Below are 15889 nucleotides of genomic sequence, written 5' to 3'. Positions count from 1 at the left end.
CTGTCAATGATATGGTCGTAGTTCTGGACTTTTTCAACATGCTCTTTTGAGTGGGTGCTGACTATGTCTTTATCCTTGGCAAACCCCTGCCCGTTCCTAGTTCCTCTGGCCCGTGACGGTCTACATCATGGTGCCAGTGAGTTGCTCGGCCTTTTTCACTATTTTTCCAGCCACCGTCTGTTTTTATGGGGATCTTGGTTTTAGTTGGATCTTGGTTTTCATAGAGTCATAGAGTGATACAGTGTGGAAACAGGCCCTTCAGCCCAACGTGCCCACACCGATCTACATGTCCCAGCTACACTAGTCCCATCTGCCTGTGCTTGGTCCATATCCCTCCAAACCTGTCCTATCCATGTACATGTCTAACTGCTTTTTAAATGATGGGATAGTCTGGCAGCTTGTTCCATACACTCACCACCCTTTGTGTGAAAAAGTTACCCCTCAGATTCCTATTAAGTCTTTTCCCCTTCACCTTGAATCTATGACCTCTGGTCCTAGATTCCCCTACTGTGGGCAAGAGACTGTGTGCATCCACCCGATCTATTCCTCTCATGATTTTGTACACCTCTATAAGATCACCCTCATCCTCCTGCACTCCAAAGAATAGAGACCCAGCCTACACTACCTCTCCCTATAGCTCAGACCCTCTAGTCCTGGCAACATCCTCGGAAATGATAGAAACATAGGAAATAGGTGCAGGAGGAGGCCATTCGGCTCTTCGAGCCAGCATCGCCATTCATTGTGATCATGGCTGATCGTCCACTATCAATAACCCGTGCCTGCCTTCTCCCCATATCCCTTGACTCCACTAACCCCTAGAGCTCTATCTAACTCTCTCTTAAATCCATCCAGTGACTTGGCCTCCACTGCCCTCTGTGGCAGGGAATTCCATAAATTCACAACTCTGGGTGAAAACGTTTTTTCTCACCTCAGTCTTAAACGACCTCCCCTTTATTCTAAGACTGTGGCCCCTGGTTCTGGACTCGCCCAAACATTGGGAACATTTTTCCTGCATCTAGCTTGTCCAGTCCTTTTTTAATTGTATATGTTTCTATAAGATCCAATGTCATTTTCCTTGAGGCATGCTGGGCAGTTCACTTCTAGAACACCTTGTATTTAGATTTAATTAGCTCTTGGATCTTCTGGTCATTTTCGTAAAACTGCTTTTAGTGCTTTCCGATAAGCCAAGGAGCGCTTCTTCTATTGTACCTATAGTTGATCTCAGGGCAGTCCAGACACCTCTTGGTTGCGTGTTGTCTCAGAAGGGATTTTTTTGGCAGGATTCTTAAGAACACTGTCATCAATATTCTTGTGGCTTCATTTATATTTTATTATTGCTGTTGTGATGACATTTGGTTGGAGATAACAGAATGGATCAGATGCTTATCAGTCCAGTGGTTAACAGTACCTCTCATGTCACAACCCTGTTATGCTTGCTCATATGTTGACACGTTCTAACAGGTCCTGGTGCCCAGGTGGGTTGTGCTGCCAACAGGCCTCATGGTTGTCTCTCTGACAAAACACAAGAAAACACCAGATATCAAGAAAATAGAAGCAAGGTCTCCGGGCCTCTCGATCGTAGCTGCTCTATGCTGGCCTCAACTCTGCGCCCCAGTTCTTCACAACCCTCAACTCCTTTATCTTTCAAATATCTATCCATCTACACCTTCACAATACCTAAAGCTCTGACCTCTACTTCCCTCGGGGGCAGAGTATTGCAGAGATATTGCAGAGATTCACCACTCTCTGGGAAAGGACATTCCTATCAACCTCAGTTGTTTGTAACCAGTCACTTGTTTTGCTGCTGCGTCTCCTTGTCTGTGGCTCTCCCACAAGTGGACAAGGAAGGCCATGTTCCAAGGAGGATTCTGTTGGAGTCTGCTGTAGATCAATCACTATTGCTGATTAGATCCATGTCTGGTTTTGCTATTTAGGACCCGATCCCTAATCCATGTCGGGTTTCCATCATGCCATCCTGTGGAATATAAACAATCATACTTGCAGTTTGAGCTCAAGTCAAGTCAAGTTTATTTGTCACATACACATACGAGATGTGCAGTGAAATGAAAGTGGCAATGCTCGCGGACGTTAGGCAAAAAGACAAACAAACAAACAACCAAACAAACTATAAACACAATCATAAACACACACATATTCTTTTACATATTAAATATTGGAAGGAAAAACGTTCAGTAAAGTTAGTCCCTGGTGAGATAGGAGTTTACAGTCCGAATGGCCTCTGGGAAGAAACTCCTTCTCATCCTCTCCGTTCTCACAGCATGGCAACGGAGGCGTTTGCCTGACCATAGCAGCTGGAACAGTCCGTTGCAGGGGTGGAAGGGGTCTCCCATGATTTTATTGGCTCTGGAGTTGCACCTCCTGATGTATAGTTCCTGCACGGGGGCGAGTGAAGTTCCCATAGTGCGTTCGGCCGAACTCACTACTCTCTGTAGAGCCTTCTTGTCCTGGGCAGAGCAATTCCCAAACCAGATGGTAATATTTCCGGACAAGATGCTTTCCACAGCCGCTGAGTAGAAGCACTGGAGGATCCTCGGAGACACTCTGAATTTCCTCAATCGCCTCAGGTGGTAAAGGCGCTGCCTTGCCTTACTCACAAGTGCTGCGGCGTGTGATGCCCATGTCATATCCTCAGAGATGTGGACTCCCAGATATTTAAAACAGCTCACCCTATCCACAGTATCCCCATTTATCCTCAATGGAGTGTATGACTTTGAGCCTACAGTACCTACTGTTATGGTCTCTGTATGTATTCTTATTAAAATACTTATTATGAAGTTCTATGGCTCAGTGTTAACAGTACTTTACATATCTGCTTCCATACTCCGTTTTACACATGGCTGCATCTTTTCCAACCCCACCACTGAAGTTACCCAAAAGGGCCAGTTTGTCTGCCTCTGGATCCTGACTAGAGTTGTTGTTTCAAGATCCTCCTTGGTCTTCAGCGGTTCCAGAGTTGAGGTCTTTGTACTGATGACCACAGGGTGCTGTTCAGGTTCAAGTGAGTTTATTGTCATGTGTCCCTGTATAGGACAATGAAATTCTTGCTTTGCTTCAGCACACAGAACATAGTAGGCATTGACTACAAAACAGATCAGTGTGTCCATATACCATAATATAAATATATACACACATGAATAAATAAACTGATAAAGTGCAAATAACAGATAATGGGTTATTAATAATCAGGGTTTTGTCTGAGCCAGGTTTAATAACCTGATGGCTGTGGGGAAGTAGCTATTCCTGAACCTGGTTGTTGCAGTCTTCAGGCTCCTGTACCTTCTACCTGAAGGTAGCAGGGAGGTGAGTGTGTGGCCAGGATGGTGTGGGTCTTTGATGATACTGCCAGCCTTTTTGAGGCAGCGACTGCGATAAATCCCCTCGATGGAAGGAAGGTCAGAGCTGATGATGGACTGGGCAGTGTTTACAACTTTTTGTAGTCGAAAAGACTCCAGGGTGCTCAAGTTGCCGAACCAAGCCACGATGCAACCGGTCAGCATGCTCTCTACTGTGCACCTGTAGAAGTTAGAGAGAGTCCTCCTTGACAAACTGACTCTCCGTAATCTTCTATGGAAGTAGAGGCGCTGATGTGTTTTTGTATTAGATTGAGCCAGAGGGCATGTGACATTCGCTTTCTTCCACAGGGCAGTTGCTACAATCCTAAACAAGCTCAATTCATAACAGATACAACTCATGAAGATATTGTAGTGTCCCCATCTTCTGGTTTGTCTTTTCGGAAGTTGGTTTGTCCATTGGTTTGTTCTTTATGCTGGACAATTCCTGTCTGGTGTGTCTCAGTCACAGCAGTGAGCTCAGACAGAGCATGTGAGCTTCTAGGCTATGATAGTGGAGCTCTGTTGGAATTCTCCATGAGGATCCTGACACATTGATACACACACACACACACACACACACACACATGCGCATATGAAGAGATCTCCCGCTCCACTTCTTGGCTTGTAACCCATTGGGCACAGCAGATTAAAACCAAGGACATGTTGGAGTGGACAGAGAGAAACAAAAACAGAAAACACTTGAAGCACTCAGCAGGTCAGATTACATCTGTGGAAAGAGAAACTTTGTGTTTCAAATCTGACCCTTATAAATGCCCCTGTCCCACTTAGGAAGCCTGAACGGAAACCTCTGGAGACTTTGCGCCCCACCCAAGGTTTCCGTGCGGTTCCCGGAGGTTTTTGTCAGTCTCCCTACCTGCTTCCACTACCTGCAACCTCCGACAACCACCTGCAACCTCCGGGAACCGCACGGAAACCTTGGGTGGGGCGCAAAGTCTCCAGAGGTTTCCTAAGTGGGACAGGGGCATTACTCACAACTAGAAAGAAGCCTGTTCAACTGCAGGGAAGGTGGGGAAGGTGCATGTCTCTGATCGGATAAAACCTGGGTGATCGTGGGGATGAGCTGTAAATAGGGCCGTGAATGATGAGCAGATGAGAAGAATTTCAAAGCATAGCAGTGGTGTGCAGATTCCATTTTTATTATTCTTTGACAGAATAAATCCTTGAGTGTCGTAGGGTGAGAAAGTGACAGGAATGGGGCAGGGACTGGTGATGGAGAGGATAGTTAAGATTGCTGAGCTCCTTACAATTACTCTGGAGCAGCTGCGACTCTTCACAAACTTCATATGTTACATATAGGTAATTGATTTTTAATCCTCTGATTCATTCCAACAGGCTATTCATTAGGAAAAACTGGAAACGATACTATAACGATTCAGGCAACTCAGACGGCTGAATATGAAACAGATACTGCTGGTACACCTCATGGTCCCTGTACCCACAACTGTCCGACATCACAGCCAAGCAGAAAGGCATCACCAACGGCCTCACAAAGTTCAGCAGCAACAACAATCATTCTGGAAGATGTCCGCAACGAAGATATTGCAAATCCTATCACAAAGGCAATTGAACATCTCTGGATAAGAACTGAAAATTCTACATATGCATTGGTCATTTTCTCATCATCGGGAAATTCCACGAAGATCAAATTGGATAACCCTAAATTAATTGGGATCATTCTGCTACCAATTCTGATCCTTTTTCTGCTTGGTTTAATTATTGCCATTGTGATGACTTGTTCCTCTGGGAAAAGAAAAAGTAAGTTGCTGATGTGTTCAAGCTAAAGACAATAGTATTGTCTTGAAATAAATATCAAGGAGCCAACAAAATAGCTGGCCTGTAAAGAAAAAAACAATCAGATGACTGTGGGCAGGGTTGCAATGGGGGACATTGATTTTACTTTCATTTGAAGCCAATTTGTAGGGAACAGTGGCCAGTATAATCCTACTTGTTCCCTGTCCAGTGTGCCACAGCAGAGTGGATGTTACTGTACTTTCATTGCTGCTTTGGCACACTCCAAACAATCTCATGAGAAATCTAGCACATTGGAACAATATCACATTTTGAATTTGTGTCTGATGAAAAATTAGCAAAAAAGATAGACACAATAAGGCGAAGTAACCCAGCGGGTCAGGCAGCATCTCTGGAGAAATTACATAAGTGACGTTTCGGGACGGGACCCATCCTCAGATCTTTTTTAAGAATTTATTTGTAGTAGGGACAGTGGGGGGGGGAAACTGGAAGCGAAAAGAGGCTGGATGAAACGTGGCCAGCAACAGTTGATCTCAGATGAGGGGCTTTTCATAGGCAGATAGTTGGACAAAGGCTAGAGAGGGACAGAAGGGAAAGGCTAGTTAAACGACAGAAGTTTAGGGGTAACATGAGGGGGAACTTCTTTACTCAGAGAGTGGTAGCGGTGTGGAATGAGCTTCCAGTGGAAGTGGTGGAGGCAGGTTCATTGGTATCATTTAAAAATAAATTGGATAGGCATATGGATGAGAAGGGAATGGAGGCTTATGGTATGATTGCAGGCAGGTGGGACTAAGGGGAAAAAAAAGTTGTTCGGCACGGACTTGTAGGGCCGAGATGGCCTGTTTCCGTGCTGTAATTGTTATATGGTTATATGGTTATAGATAGAAACATGTATGAGCCCGAGAGGAATACAAGGTTGTGATCTAGGAAGCTGCTTAACAGATTTTTAGTGGGGGAGGGGGAAGAGAGATGTTTCTAGAAGTTACCAAAAAAGGGGAGGGGGCGGGGGAAGTTGCTAGAGGTTATCTAATATTGGAGAATTCAATGTTCCATTGGCTTGTAAGCTACATAAGCAGAAACTGAGGTGTTGTTGCTCCAGTTTGCATGTGCCCTTGGTCTGGCAATGGAAGTAGCCCAGGACAGGAAGTCAGTATGGAAATGGGAAGGGGGGTTAAAGTGGTTTACAACTGGGAGATGTAGTAGACCTTGGCGGACTGATGGTTAGTGTTCAGAACGCAGTGAGGAGCAGGCCGCTACCAGGGTAGGGTGTTGGGTTCATTTCATATTAAATCATAATTGAAAGATCGACTCACAATAGAGTAATTGCTAAGAAATGTTGTGGAGGATCTCCAGATTTCAGAAAATGTGTGTGGAAATGTGTTTCAACATGTATTTACTTCTTTCTCACAGGAAAATATGATGATATTAGCTGTGAAATTCCAACAAGGTATGAGGTTTCTAATGCATTCTTTTAAACACAATTAAATACACTTACATAAACTGAAATTATTTCTGAAGCTAGCTGCAACATGCTTTAAGAGGGAAACACTAACATGTTTCAAAAGCATTTCATCTTAATGTGAATGTCTTTATGTTTCTGGATGATTTTTGTCACTTTGAAATGCTGCTGGGTGTAAATGTCCGAAAGTATTTGTGCTGCTATTGGACAGAGATACTCCTTTCATATTCCAATGCTTGGATAATTCCACAAATTCAAACTTGATAGTGGAAGTGGAGGCACAGGTTTTAAATGATAACAGGTAAGGTTAGAACTGGTGTCAAGCTTTGTTTCACGGAATATTATCTGAAATAATTCAATAATATTAATAATACGTTTCCTGGATAAATTCCTGACCACAAAATCCTGGAATCATTTAGGAATAAAATGGATGGTTCAAGTTCAAGTTCAAGTGAGTTTATTGTCATGTGTCCCTAATAGGACAATGAAATTCTTGCTTTGCTTCAGCACAACAGAACATAGTAGGCATTGACTACAAAACAGATCAATGTGTCCATATTCCATTATATAAATATATACACACATGAATAAATAAACTGATAAAGTGCTATTAATGATCAGAGTTTTGTCCGAGCCAGGTTTAATAGCCTGATGGCTGTGGGGAAGTAGCTATTCCTGAACCTGGTCGTTGCAGTCTTCAGGTACCTGAAGGTAGCAGGGAGATGAGTGTGTGGCCAGGATGGTGTGGGTCTTTGATGATACTGCCAGCCTTTTTGAGGCAGCGACTGCGATAAATGCCCTCGATGGAAGGAAGGTCAGTGTTGAAGGGAAGCTTTAATGTTGCTCTGGATAAATGAAGGAGATGAGTTGGCATTAGATCATATGAGATCCAGGGAGACTTAGGTGGCTGAATAGAGAATTGGTTTCACGGAAGGAAGCAGAGAGTGATCTTGGAAGATTGTGTTTTGGACTGGAGGCCTGACTTGTGGTGCGCTGCAGGACCGGTGCTGGCACCATCAATGCTTATCAATAATTTGGAAGAGAATGTAGATGACATGAATAGTAAGTTTGTAGATGACACTAAAGTGTCGATAGCTAAGATTATTATCAGCAGGATCTTGATCAGTTGGGGAGGTGGGCTGAGGAGTTGAGAATGTAGATAAGTCTGAGGTGTTGCAAACCAGGTCAGGAATTTCACAGTGCATTAAAATACACTGCCACTTTATAAAATGCCTATTAATTTGAAATAATCATGTGAGGGTCATTTAATAGGTTGTTAAGTAGTATTTATGCTTAGTAAACAATTAAAAAGGTCTCACATAACTAAGGTTTACAAGGTTAATTCCCGGGATGGCGGGACTGTCGTATGCTGAGAGAATGGAGCAGCTGGGCTTGTACACTCTGGAGTTTAGTAGGATGAGCGGGCATCTCATTGAAACATACAAGATTGTTAAGGGCTTGGACACGCTCGAGGCAGGAAACATGTTCCCGATGTTGGGGGAGTCCAGAACCAGGGACCACAGTTTAAGAATAAGGAGTAAGCCATTTAGAACGGAGACGAAGAAACACTTTTTCCTCACAGAGAGTGGTGAGTCTGTGGAATTCTCTGCCTCAGAGGGCGGTGGAGGCGGGTTCTCTGGATGCTTTCAAGAGAGAGCTAGATAGGGCTCTTAAAAATAGGGGAGTCAGGGGGTATGGGGAGAAGGCAGGAACGGGGTACTGATTGGGGATGATCAGCCATGATCACATTGAATGGCGGTGCTGGCTCGAAGGGCCAAATGGTCTACTCCTGCACCTATTGTCTATTGTGGCTATTGTCTAAACACAAGATTTTCATAGTATTTCATAGGAAGAATAGTACCTTATATTCTCTAAGCACTCGATACCATCAGTATTTAAAGATGGGATGTCTATCCAATTGACATCCCATTGTAATGGGATTTATTGTACTTAATTACAATATTTATTGTACTTAAGTTTGAACTAATTGTATCTATGCACGGTACATCTGATCTGTTGGAATAGCATGCAATTCAACGCTTTTCCCTGCGCCTCGGTACATGTGACAAAAATAAACCTAAACCTATTCACAGCCATTCTGGTGACTTTTGATTATATTGAGGATGAAGCAGATCATTCAGTGGAATTACTGACAGTAATCTTAGGGCTCCTGCATTAAACTATGTGTGCATGAAAATGCCCGACTTTTTCACCCAGGGAGTTGTGAATTTATGGAATTCCCTGCCACAGAGGGCAGTGGAGGCCAAATCACTGGATGGATTTAAGAGAGGGTTAGATAGAGCTCTAGGGGCTGGTGGAGTCAAGGGATATGGCAGGAGAAGGCAGGCACGCGTTATTGATAGGGGACGATCAGCCATGATCACAATGAATGGCGGTGCTGGCTCGAAGGGCCGAATGGCCGAATGGCCTCCTCCTGCACCTACAATATTTTCTATGTTTCTATGTGTCTATGCTGCTGGTTTCGGGGAAAAAATGATGGGGAACGCTAGTCGTATGTTGCCATCGACTTTCCCTGATGGTCACCAAACACATGAGACATGCCTTGCTTTGCTTTGTCAGAAGTGACTGTTTACTGCTCGAAATGCTTGAGTTGATGTTGCTCAAGGACTTCCTTTCACAACTGGCAGGAGCTGATTAAATAGATACCATCTCACTTGTGTTGTGTGTGCTTGCACCATAGGTCTTGCAGAAAGATCACAGATTAAATCCAAGAATTATTTAAAATCCACTGGACAGTGTGGATGTATATGTATGTGAGTGTTGTTTGTCCCCGTTTGGTTCTGACCTGATTCGGGTGGGTTGAAGGTGGGTAAGGGTAAGGGCTTTGAGGGTCGCTTACATACTGTTGCACAATTATGCCTTGACTGTCACGGTCTGTTATCATTGTATGTATGCAAATTGCTGTGAAATTCAAATAAAAAGATTTAAATTAAAAGAAAAAAAAAATAAAAAATAAAAAAATAAAATAAAATAAAATCCACTGGACAGAATATAAAGGGGTGGCACGGTGGCGCAGCAGTAGAGTTGCTGCCTTTTAGCACCAGAGACCTGGGTATGATCCTGACTATGGCTCATGTCTGTATGGTGTTTATACGTTCTCCCCACGACCACGAGCGTTTTCCCCAGGAGCTCCAGTTTCCCCCCACACTCCAAAGATATACTTGTTTGTAGGATAATTGGCTTTGGTAAAAATTGTAAATTTCCCAAGTGTACGGAATAGTGCTTGTGTGCGGGGTTTGCTGGTCGGCGCAGACTTGGAAGGTTGAAGGGCGTGGTTTGGCGGCGTATCTTTAAACTAAACTGCCACTTAAAGCATCCAAAGTGACTAGTTTGTTCCAGATAGCCACATGTCTTGTGGTGGATGCCTCCTGTAATCAGGGAGAAGGGCTGTTATGTCCCTGTCCCGCTTAGGAAACCTGAACGGTAACCTCTGGAGACTTTGCGCCCCACCCAAGGTTTCTGTGCATTTCCCGGAGGTTACGGGTGGTTGCTGGAGGTTGCAGGTAGTGGAAGCAGGTAGGGAGACTGACAAAAACCTCCGGGAACCGCACGGAAACCTTGGGTGGGGCGCAAAGTCTCCAGAGGTTTCCGTTCAGGTTTCCTAAGTGGGACAGGGGCATAAAGAGTCCATGAATGGATGGAATCTGTCACTTGCCCCAATCAACGTTCAGAGATGGATCTCATGACAGTGAAGTCTTCTCAGGCTGGCTGTCCTTGTCATCCTTTTCACCCTTGTCACCCGGTGTCGGAAAGCCTTAGCTATCCGTTTCATGACGGTCCAAATAGGCTGTGGGCTGGACATTCACAGACTTGGCAGTTAACAAAGTGATTCTGGAGGCTGGGACGTTGTGTCAGATTTGTGGCATGAGAATTTTCAAGGTGTGAATTGTTTTTTAATTAGCCACCAATATTTACAGTTTTTACGGTTTTATTTACGAAGACCTATTTTTTCAAAATCGACCAACAGATATTTATTTGTTATTTCTCTTCAAAAGCCCTATATTCGAGGAAGATGCAGCTTCTGTGATGGAAGTTGAAATGGAAGAAGTCACCAAATGGATGGGCAGCATGAAAGAAAAGAGTGAGTGAATTTTTGAAACATGTAAAGTGAGGACCAATGTAAAATCTAGATGTGTCAGTTTTGGGAATCAAATTATGGAACGGGCTTAGTGATGAGTTGACATTTTGTAGCTCTCTGAGTTTCAAAAAAGCCTTAAAATTTAAAATAATTAAGGATTATAATGTAAAATTATTAAAATGTAAAATAAGAAAGGATTAGAAACATAGAACTATAGAAAATAGGTGCAGGAGTAGGCCATTCGGCCCTTCGAGCCTGCACTGCCATTCGATATGATCATGGCTGATCATCCAACTCAGTATCCCATCCCTGCCTTCTCTCCATACCCCCTGATCCCTTTAGCCACAAGGGTCACATCTAACGCCCTCTTAAATATAGCCAATGACTACCTTCTGTGACGGAGAATTCCACAGATTCACCACTCTCTGTGTAAAAAATGATTCTCTCATCTCGGTCCTAAAAGACTTCCCTCTTATCCTTAAACTGTGACCCCTAGTTCTGGACTTCCCCAACATCGGGAATAATCTTCCTGCATCTAGCCTGTCAAACCCCCTAAGAATTTTGTAAGTTACTATAAGATCCCCCCTCAATCTTCTGAAGTCTAGCGTGTCCAAGCCGATTACAATTTAGAGTTAATTTTTTTTTTTTAATTTCCTTTGTAATGCTGATATTCTGGGTTATTTTATGGATTGTATAGGATAGGCAAAAATAAGCTTTGTGGCTTCAGCCTATTCCTCTTTCGGTCATTGATTGTGTGAACATTGTGTGAAATGGATACAGTGTTGGTTCATATTCACACAGTTTGTAAAGTTTAGTTCTTTTTAATGTATGACCGAAATAAACCATTCATTCATTCATTCATTCATACATTCAATCATTCATTCATTCATTCATTCATTCATCCATTCAGTCATACATTCATTCATTCATTCATTCATTCATACATTCAACAAGCCCTCAGCCTAGTGAACTCGACTTAGTCCCCAGTTTAGGAAGCAATCCAGCAGGGAGACATCAGGGCAGTTGCTCTACAGGTGTAGCTTGTGGTTCCAAATGCCACAAAGATATTCATTCCCACTCCTCCCTCCTCTCATCACAGTCTCAACACCTTTGCTTCCCTACTTCCCTTCCCTCTCTATTTCCTCATAACTTCTTGTCCCTTCTCTACTCTTTTAACTGCATTGGGAAATGTCTTAAGTTCCAAATGGCGGACTGCGGGGGTGATGCGCCGTTGTGTATGGCTGCTCCTCCTGCAGTCCGTCCTTTCACCCTTTTTTATTTTTATTTTTAGTCCTGTCCGTACAAAATGTTTATTGGAGGTCTTCTTTTAAGTGGTGGGTGGGGGTGGGGGGAAGGGGGAAACTGTTTTAATCCCAGTCCTACCTGGTCGGAGATGCGGTTTTCTTCCGAACCGCTTCTTCGTCCTCTCTGTGCGGCCTACCATCGAGCTGGAGCAGCGCTGGAGCGGCGTTTCCTGCCGGGACTGCAGCTTCGCCGGCGGTGCAAATGCGGGGACACCAACATCGTTGAGCTGCGGATGCAGAGCGTCCAGCCGCGGGCGGGCGGCACTGGATTTACAACACGGATTTACAATAACGGAGCCTGGGATCCGAGATCGCCAGAGTCGGAGGTCCGGCCAGCGCGGCCTGAGAACTTTGGACATTGCAGTCTTCAGGGAGGAAGCGGCCGCTTCAGTCCTGGCCGCTGAAGAATGTTCACCCAACGCCGATGATCCAGCTTCGCGGCAGAGGGCCTGAAAACATCGAGTTGGCTGAGGAGACCACATATAGACCCCGACCTCGGGTGGACTATGAGGGGGAGAACTGGATATTTTTAGTGCCTTCCCTCACAGTGAATTCTGCTGTGGGGGGACGTTTCTTGTTGATTTCTATAGTGTACTGTTCTGTGTCTTTTTTTCTTTTTCTCTTTTTTTTTTATTTTGTATGGATTTATTGACATTTAATCTGTTCAATTAGTTTAATCAATCTCTGTAAAGCACTTTGGTTCAAATTGATTTTGTTGAAAAGTGCTATATAAATAAATATTATTATTATTATTATTATTTATGGAAATGTCGGTGCAAAAACCTTATTTGAAGGCCCAGCAAGTATCTTCTCCACCGGGCTTGAGATTTGTGCTGTTAAACACTGTTCTCTCTGATAATTACACTTTAAAATCATTTTAGGTCAACATGAAAACTTAACAGATGTCATTGAAGACAAGAATTAAAATGCAGGTCAGTGTTCGGTATTTTAAATTCTGAAAGATAATTACATGTATTTTTTAATATAAATGTGGAGTTTACATACTTACATTTAAATAAACAATGCATAGATTTTTTTTTAAAGCCAATAATTGCCTTCACTATCTGCAACATGCCATGACAAGGCACAACAGAAAGTGGTCTTGCATAAAGTGGCAGCACAAACACTTAACAGACATGGACGGCAGCTGAAGGCAGGGATCTGAGGACAACAAAGATGATTCATGGGTGTTTGGCAATGAGAATAAAAGAAGTATTAGGCTTTCATCTGATAATGATTGCAGCATACCCATACCATAACATGTTGACATCTAAACACAGTAGTTAACATTGATATTTGAAATAGCCTGAAATAATGAGAAGTATTGCAAAGTTTTATTGCATACTAGACCAAGTGGGACCCATTGGGTCCCTGTCACACGGGAGGCCTGGTCCCCCAACGCAACCCGCTCCCCCAACGCAATGTTCGACCACTCACCCATGGCCCCCACGGGAGGCCTGGTCCCCCAATGCAAACCCGTTCCCCCAATGCATTATTTCACCACTCACCATTAGCCCCCAACTGTGCAGGGGCAGTTCATTTCCCCTTATTCACCCTCCCTCATTTTAAGCTTAAATAAAAATGCAATTGCACTTGCTAGATCTGGCAGGACTCAGTGTCCTGGGATTTCAACATTGTCACGGGCAGGGCTACAATCCCATTGTGATGTCATAGCTGTAACTGCCAGTGCAGAGGGAATACATTTTTCTCAAAGCGGGGTTTTGTAAAGTTAAAAATGTGAATAACTTGTAAAATATAACAAATCTGAATAAAACATGATACAATACACCACAGGACAATGGTGAGTAAGGTGGTCCAAAAATGGAAGCGCTTTCGTGTAGCGTTTTGGCATAATTCAGGCTATGAAAAGCCACAAACAAGCATGCAAACTCACTCACAGACAAGATGAGAGTTTTAGTAATATACTTGACCAACTGGGACCCTCTGGGTCCCTGTCACACAGGCCCCCAATGCAGCCCATTCCCCAACGCAATATTGCACCACTAACCCATAACCCCCATGGGAGGCGTGGTCCCCCAACTCAACCATTACCGAACTCCCCCAATTGTACTTCCCCAATTGCAATACCAATTTGCCCTCCCCCTCCTGTCCTGCCAGGAGTTGGTGTAAGTGTTGTATGATGGCAACATTGTTGCAGATGTCAGATGGAGGACTGTGATATACCATTCTGGTGAAAAGTTGGTGGAAACACAGTGTTCCTTTATTGCAACTTTGTATCGATATTTGGTGGAAGCTGGCAGGAAGGATTTTAACAGTAAAATCTTGTTCATGTTGACTTTTTTAAACCTTTAAATATCAATAACTTGTAAAATATAACATCAAACTGAAGGAAAGTTGACCAGACCGACAATGGGAAAAAGCCGAGTAAGATTCTACTAAAACTTTGGCGCTACCGTGTACCGTTTTGACGAAAATACAATCACACAGACAGACACAAACATGCATAGAAACAAGATGAGACTTTTAATAGTATATAGATAGATAACACATATTTACATACACATTATATATGGTATGCATGTGCCTCCATGAGTTTCACTTCTATAATTGTTCTTCAAAGCTGCAAAGAATGATAAAATATGTTTACTTCTCAAATGATGAAATATTCTAGTCGGAGCTATTGTGAACTCCCTAAACTGAAGATACCATAGATTAATTATGAGAATTTCCTGTTTGGTTAAATTTCCCTAGAATTAGTGAGCTTTGCAACTATTTGCAGTAAAAAAAAAACAGCAGCATGTACTTTCAAGGGGGTTTATTGAGTGCTCACTTGAACAATAGATAATGTGAAGTAATGCCCCTGTCCCACTTAGGAAACCTGAACAGAAACCTCTGGAGACTTTGCGCCCCACCCAAGGTTTCTGTGCGGTTCCTGGAGGTTTTTGTCAGTCTCCCTACCTGCTTCCACTACCTGCAACCATCTGCAACCTCCGGGAACCACACGGAAACCTTGGGTGGGGCGCAAAGTCTGCAGAGGTTTCCGTTCAGGTTTCCTAAGTGGGACAGGGGCATAATAAAAGTAAATGTTTTCTCTTCTTTTACACATTCAACTGCTGTAGAAACCCTCTGACATAGGAAGAGATAAAAAGAAATGAGAGTAGAGACTAGGAAACGGAACATCGTGTAATAGTTACTTAGCCCAGCATTTTTAACATTTTGGAGCCAGTGGTCTTTTGTGTATATTTATGCTTATTAACTTTAATGTCACGGATTTAATGTGCAGGAGAATTTGACAGGAAATCAACTACAACCAAAACTTATGATATATGGGAATGTAACAAGGAACTGATCTGAAATGTTATCCTTGTTCAACAGTGATTTGGAACAAGTTCAAGCAGCTCTTATGGAATTAAAATGAATATAAATAATGGGTTCAATTTTCTAATCACGCTTTTGTAGAGACAAGATCTATAGCAATTATAACCTGCAGCAAACAATCTCAAATTGAATCCCAAAAGCCGTTCCACGCACAAAAAAATAATGTTATCTGCAAATGGAAAACAAGTCTTTTCTGGTGAAATGAACATGAAAATATATCAGCATGGTGATCTGAGAATATGAGTTGGTGATTATATTATTATTCTGGGGAACTAGTGATCCTAGGTTGGATTTCACTCTTCAGCCCACTAAAATTTGATCAGCGCATTCATGCTAATGCAAAATCAGATCTCTCTCTCTCTCTCTCACAAGAAAATTATGAAATTGGTTAGAAGGACATAAAACACACATTGGGATGGATACACCTAGGGACATGCTGAAACAAGATTTGCAGCATTGCAGTGTTACTCTGTTAACATTAGGGCAGTACTCAACCTACTACAGCTGCTAACACTGTCAATGAAAATAAATGTAGTCATTAAAGGCACAGCTGGTCATCCGCATA

General features: G+C 43.0%; 1 protein-coding gene and 1 long non-coding RNA gene across 3 annotated transcripts in view; one reads left to right on the top strand and one right to left on the bottom strand.

The window, feature by feature from the left end:
- Nucleotides 1–15889, top strand: part of LOC129704029 (transmembrane protein 154-like) — a 36473-nt gene that overhangs the window by 19488 nt on the left and 1096 nt on the right. For both annotated transcript variants that reach the window (XM_055646894.1, XM_055646885.1), the window contains exons 2-5: nucleotides 4707–5129; nucleotides 6534–6570; nucleotides 10599–10684; nucleotides 12867–12917. In XM_055646894.1, the coding sequence (XP_055502869.1) occupies nucleotides 4707–5129; nucleotides 6534–6570; nucleotides 10599–10684; nucleotides 12867–12910 (590 nt within the window). In that variant the 3' untranslated portion in view covers nucleotides 12911–12917. The remainder of the gene's footprint in view (nucleotides 1–4706; nucleotides 5130–6533; nucleotides 6571–10598; nucleotides 10685–12866; nucleotides 12918–15889) is intronic.
- The window catches only part of LOC129704044 (uncharacterized), a 78601-nt gene continuing 62941 nt past the window's right edge, over nucleotides 230–15889 (bottom strand). The window contains exon 3 of the long non-coding RNA XR_008724674.1: nucleotides 230–1512. This is a non-coding gene — a long non-coding RNA (uncharacterized LOC129704044). The remainder of the gene's footprint in view (nucleotides 1513–15889) is intronic.

Source organism: Leucoraja erinacea, chromosome 1, assembly GCF_028641065.1.
Source record: "Leucoraja erinacea ecotype New England chromosome 1, Leri_hhj_1, whole genome shotgun sequence".
Lineage (NCBI taxonomy): Eukaryota > Metazoa > Chordata > Chondrichthyes > Rajiformes > Rajidae > Leucoraja > Leucoraja erinaceus.
Note: the sequence above shows the minus strand (reverse complement) of the source record. Positions and strands in the feature narration are given on the sequence as shown.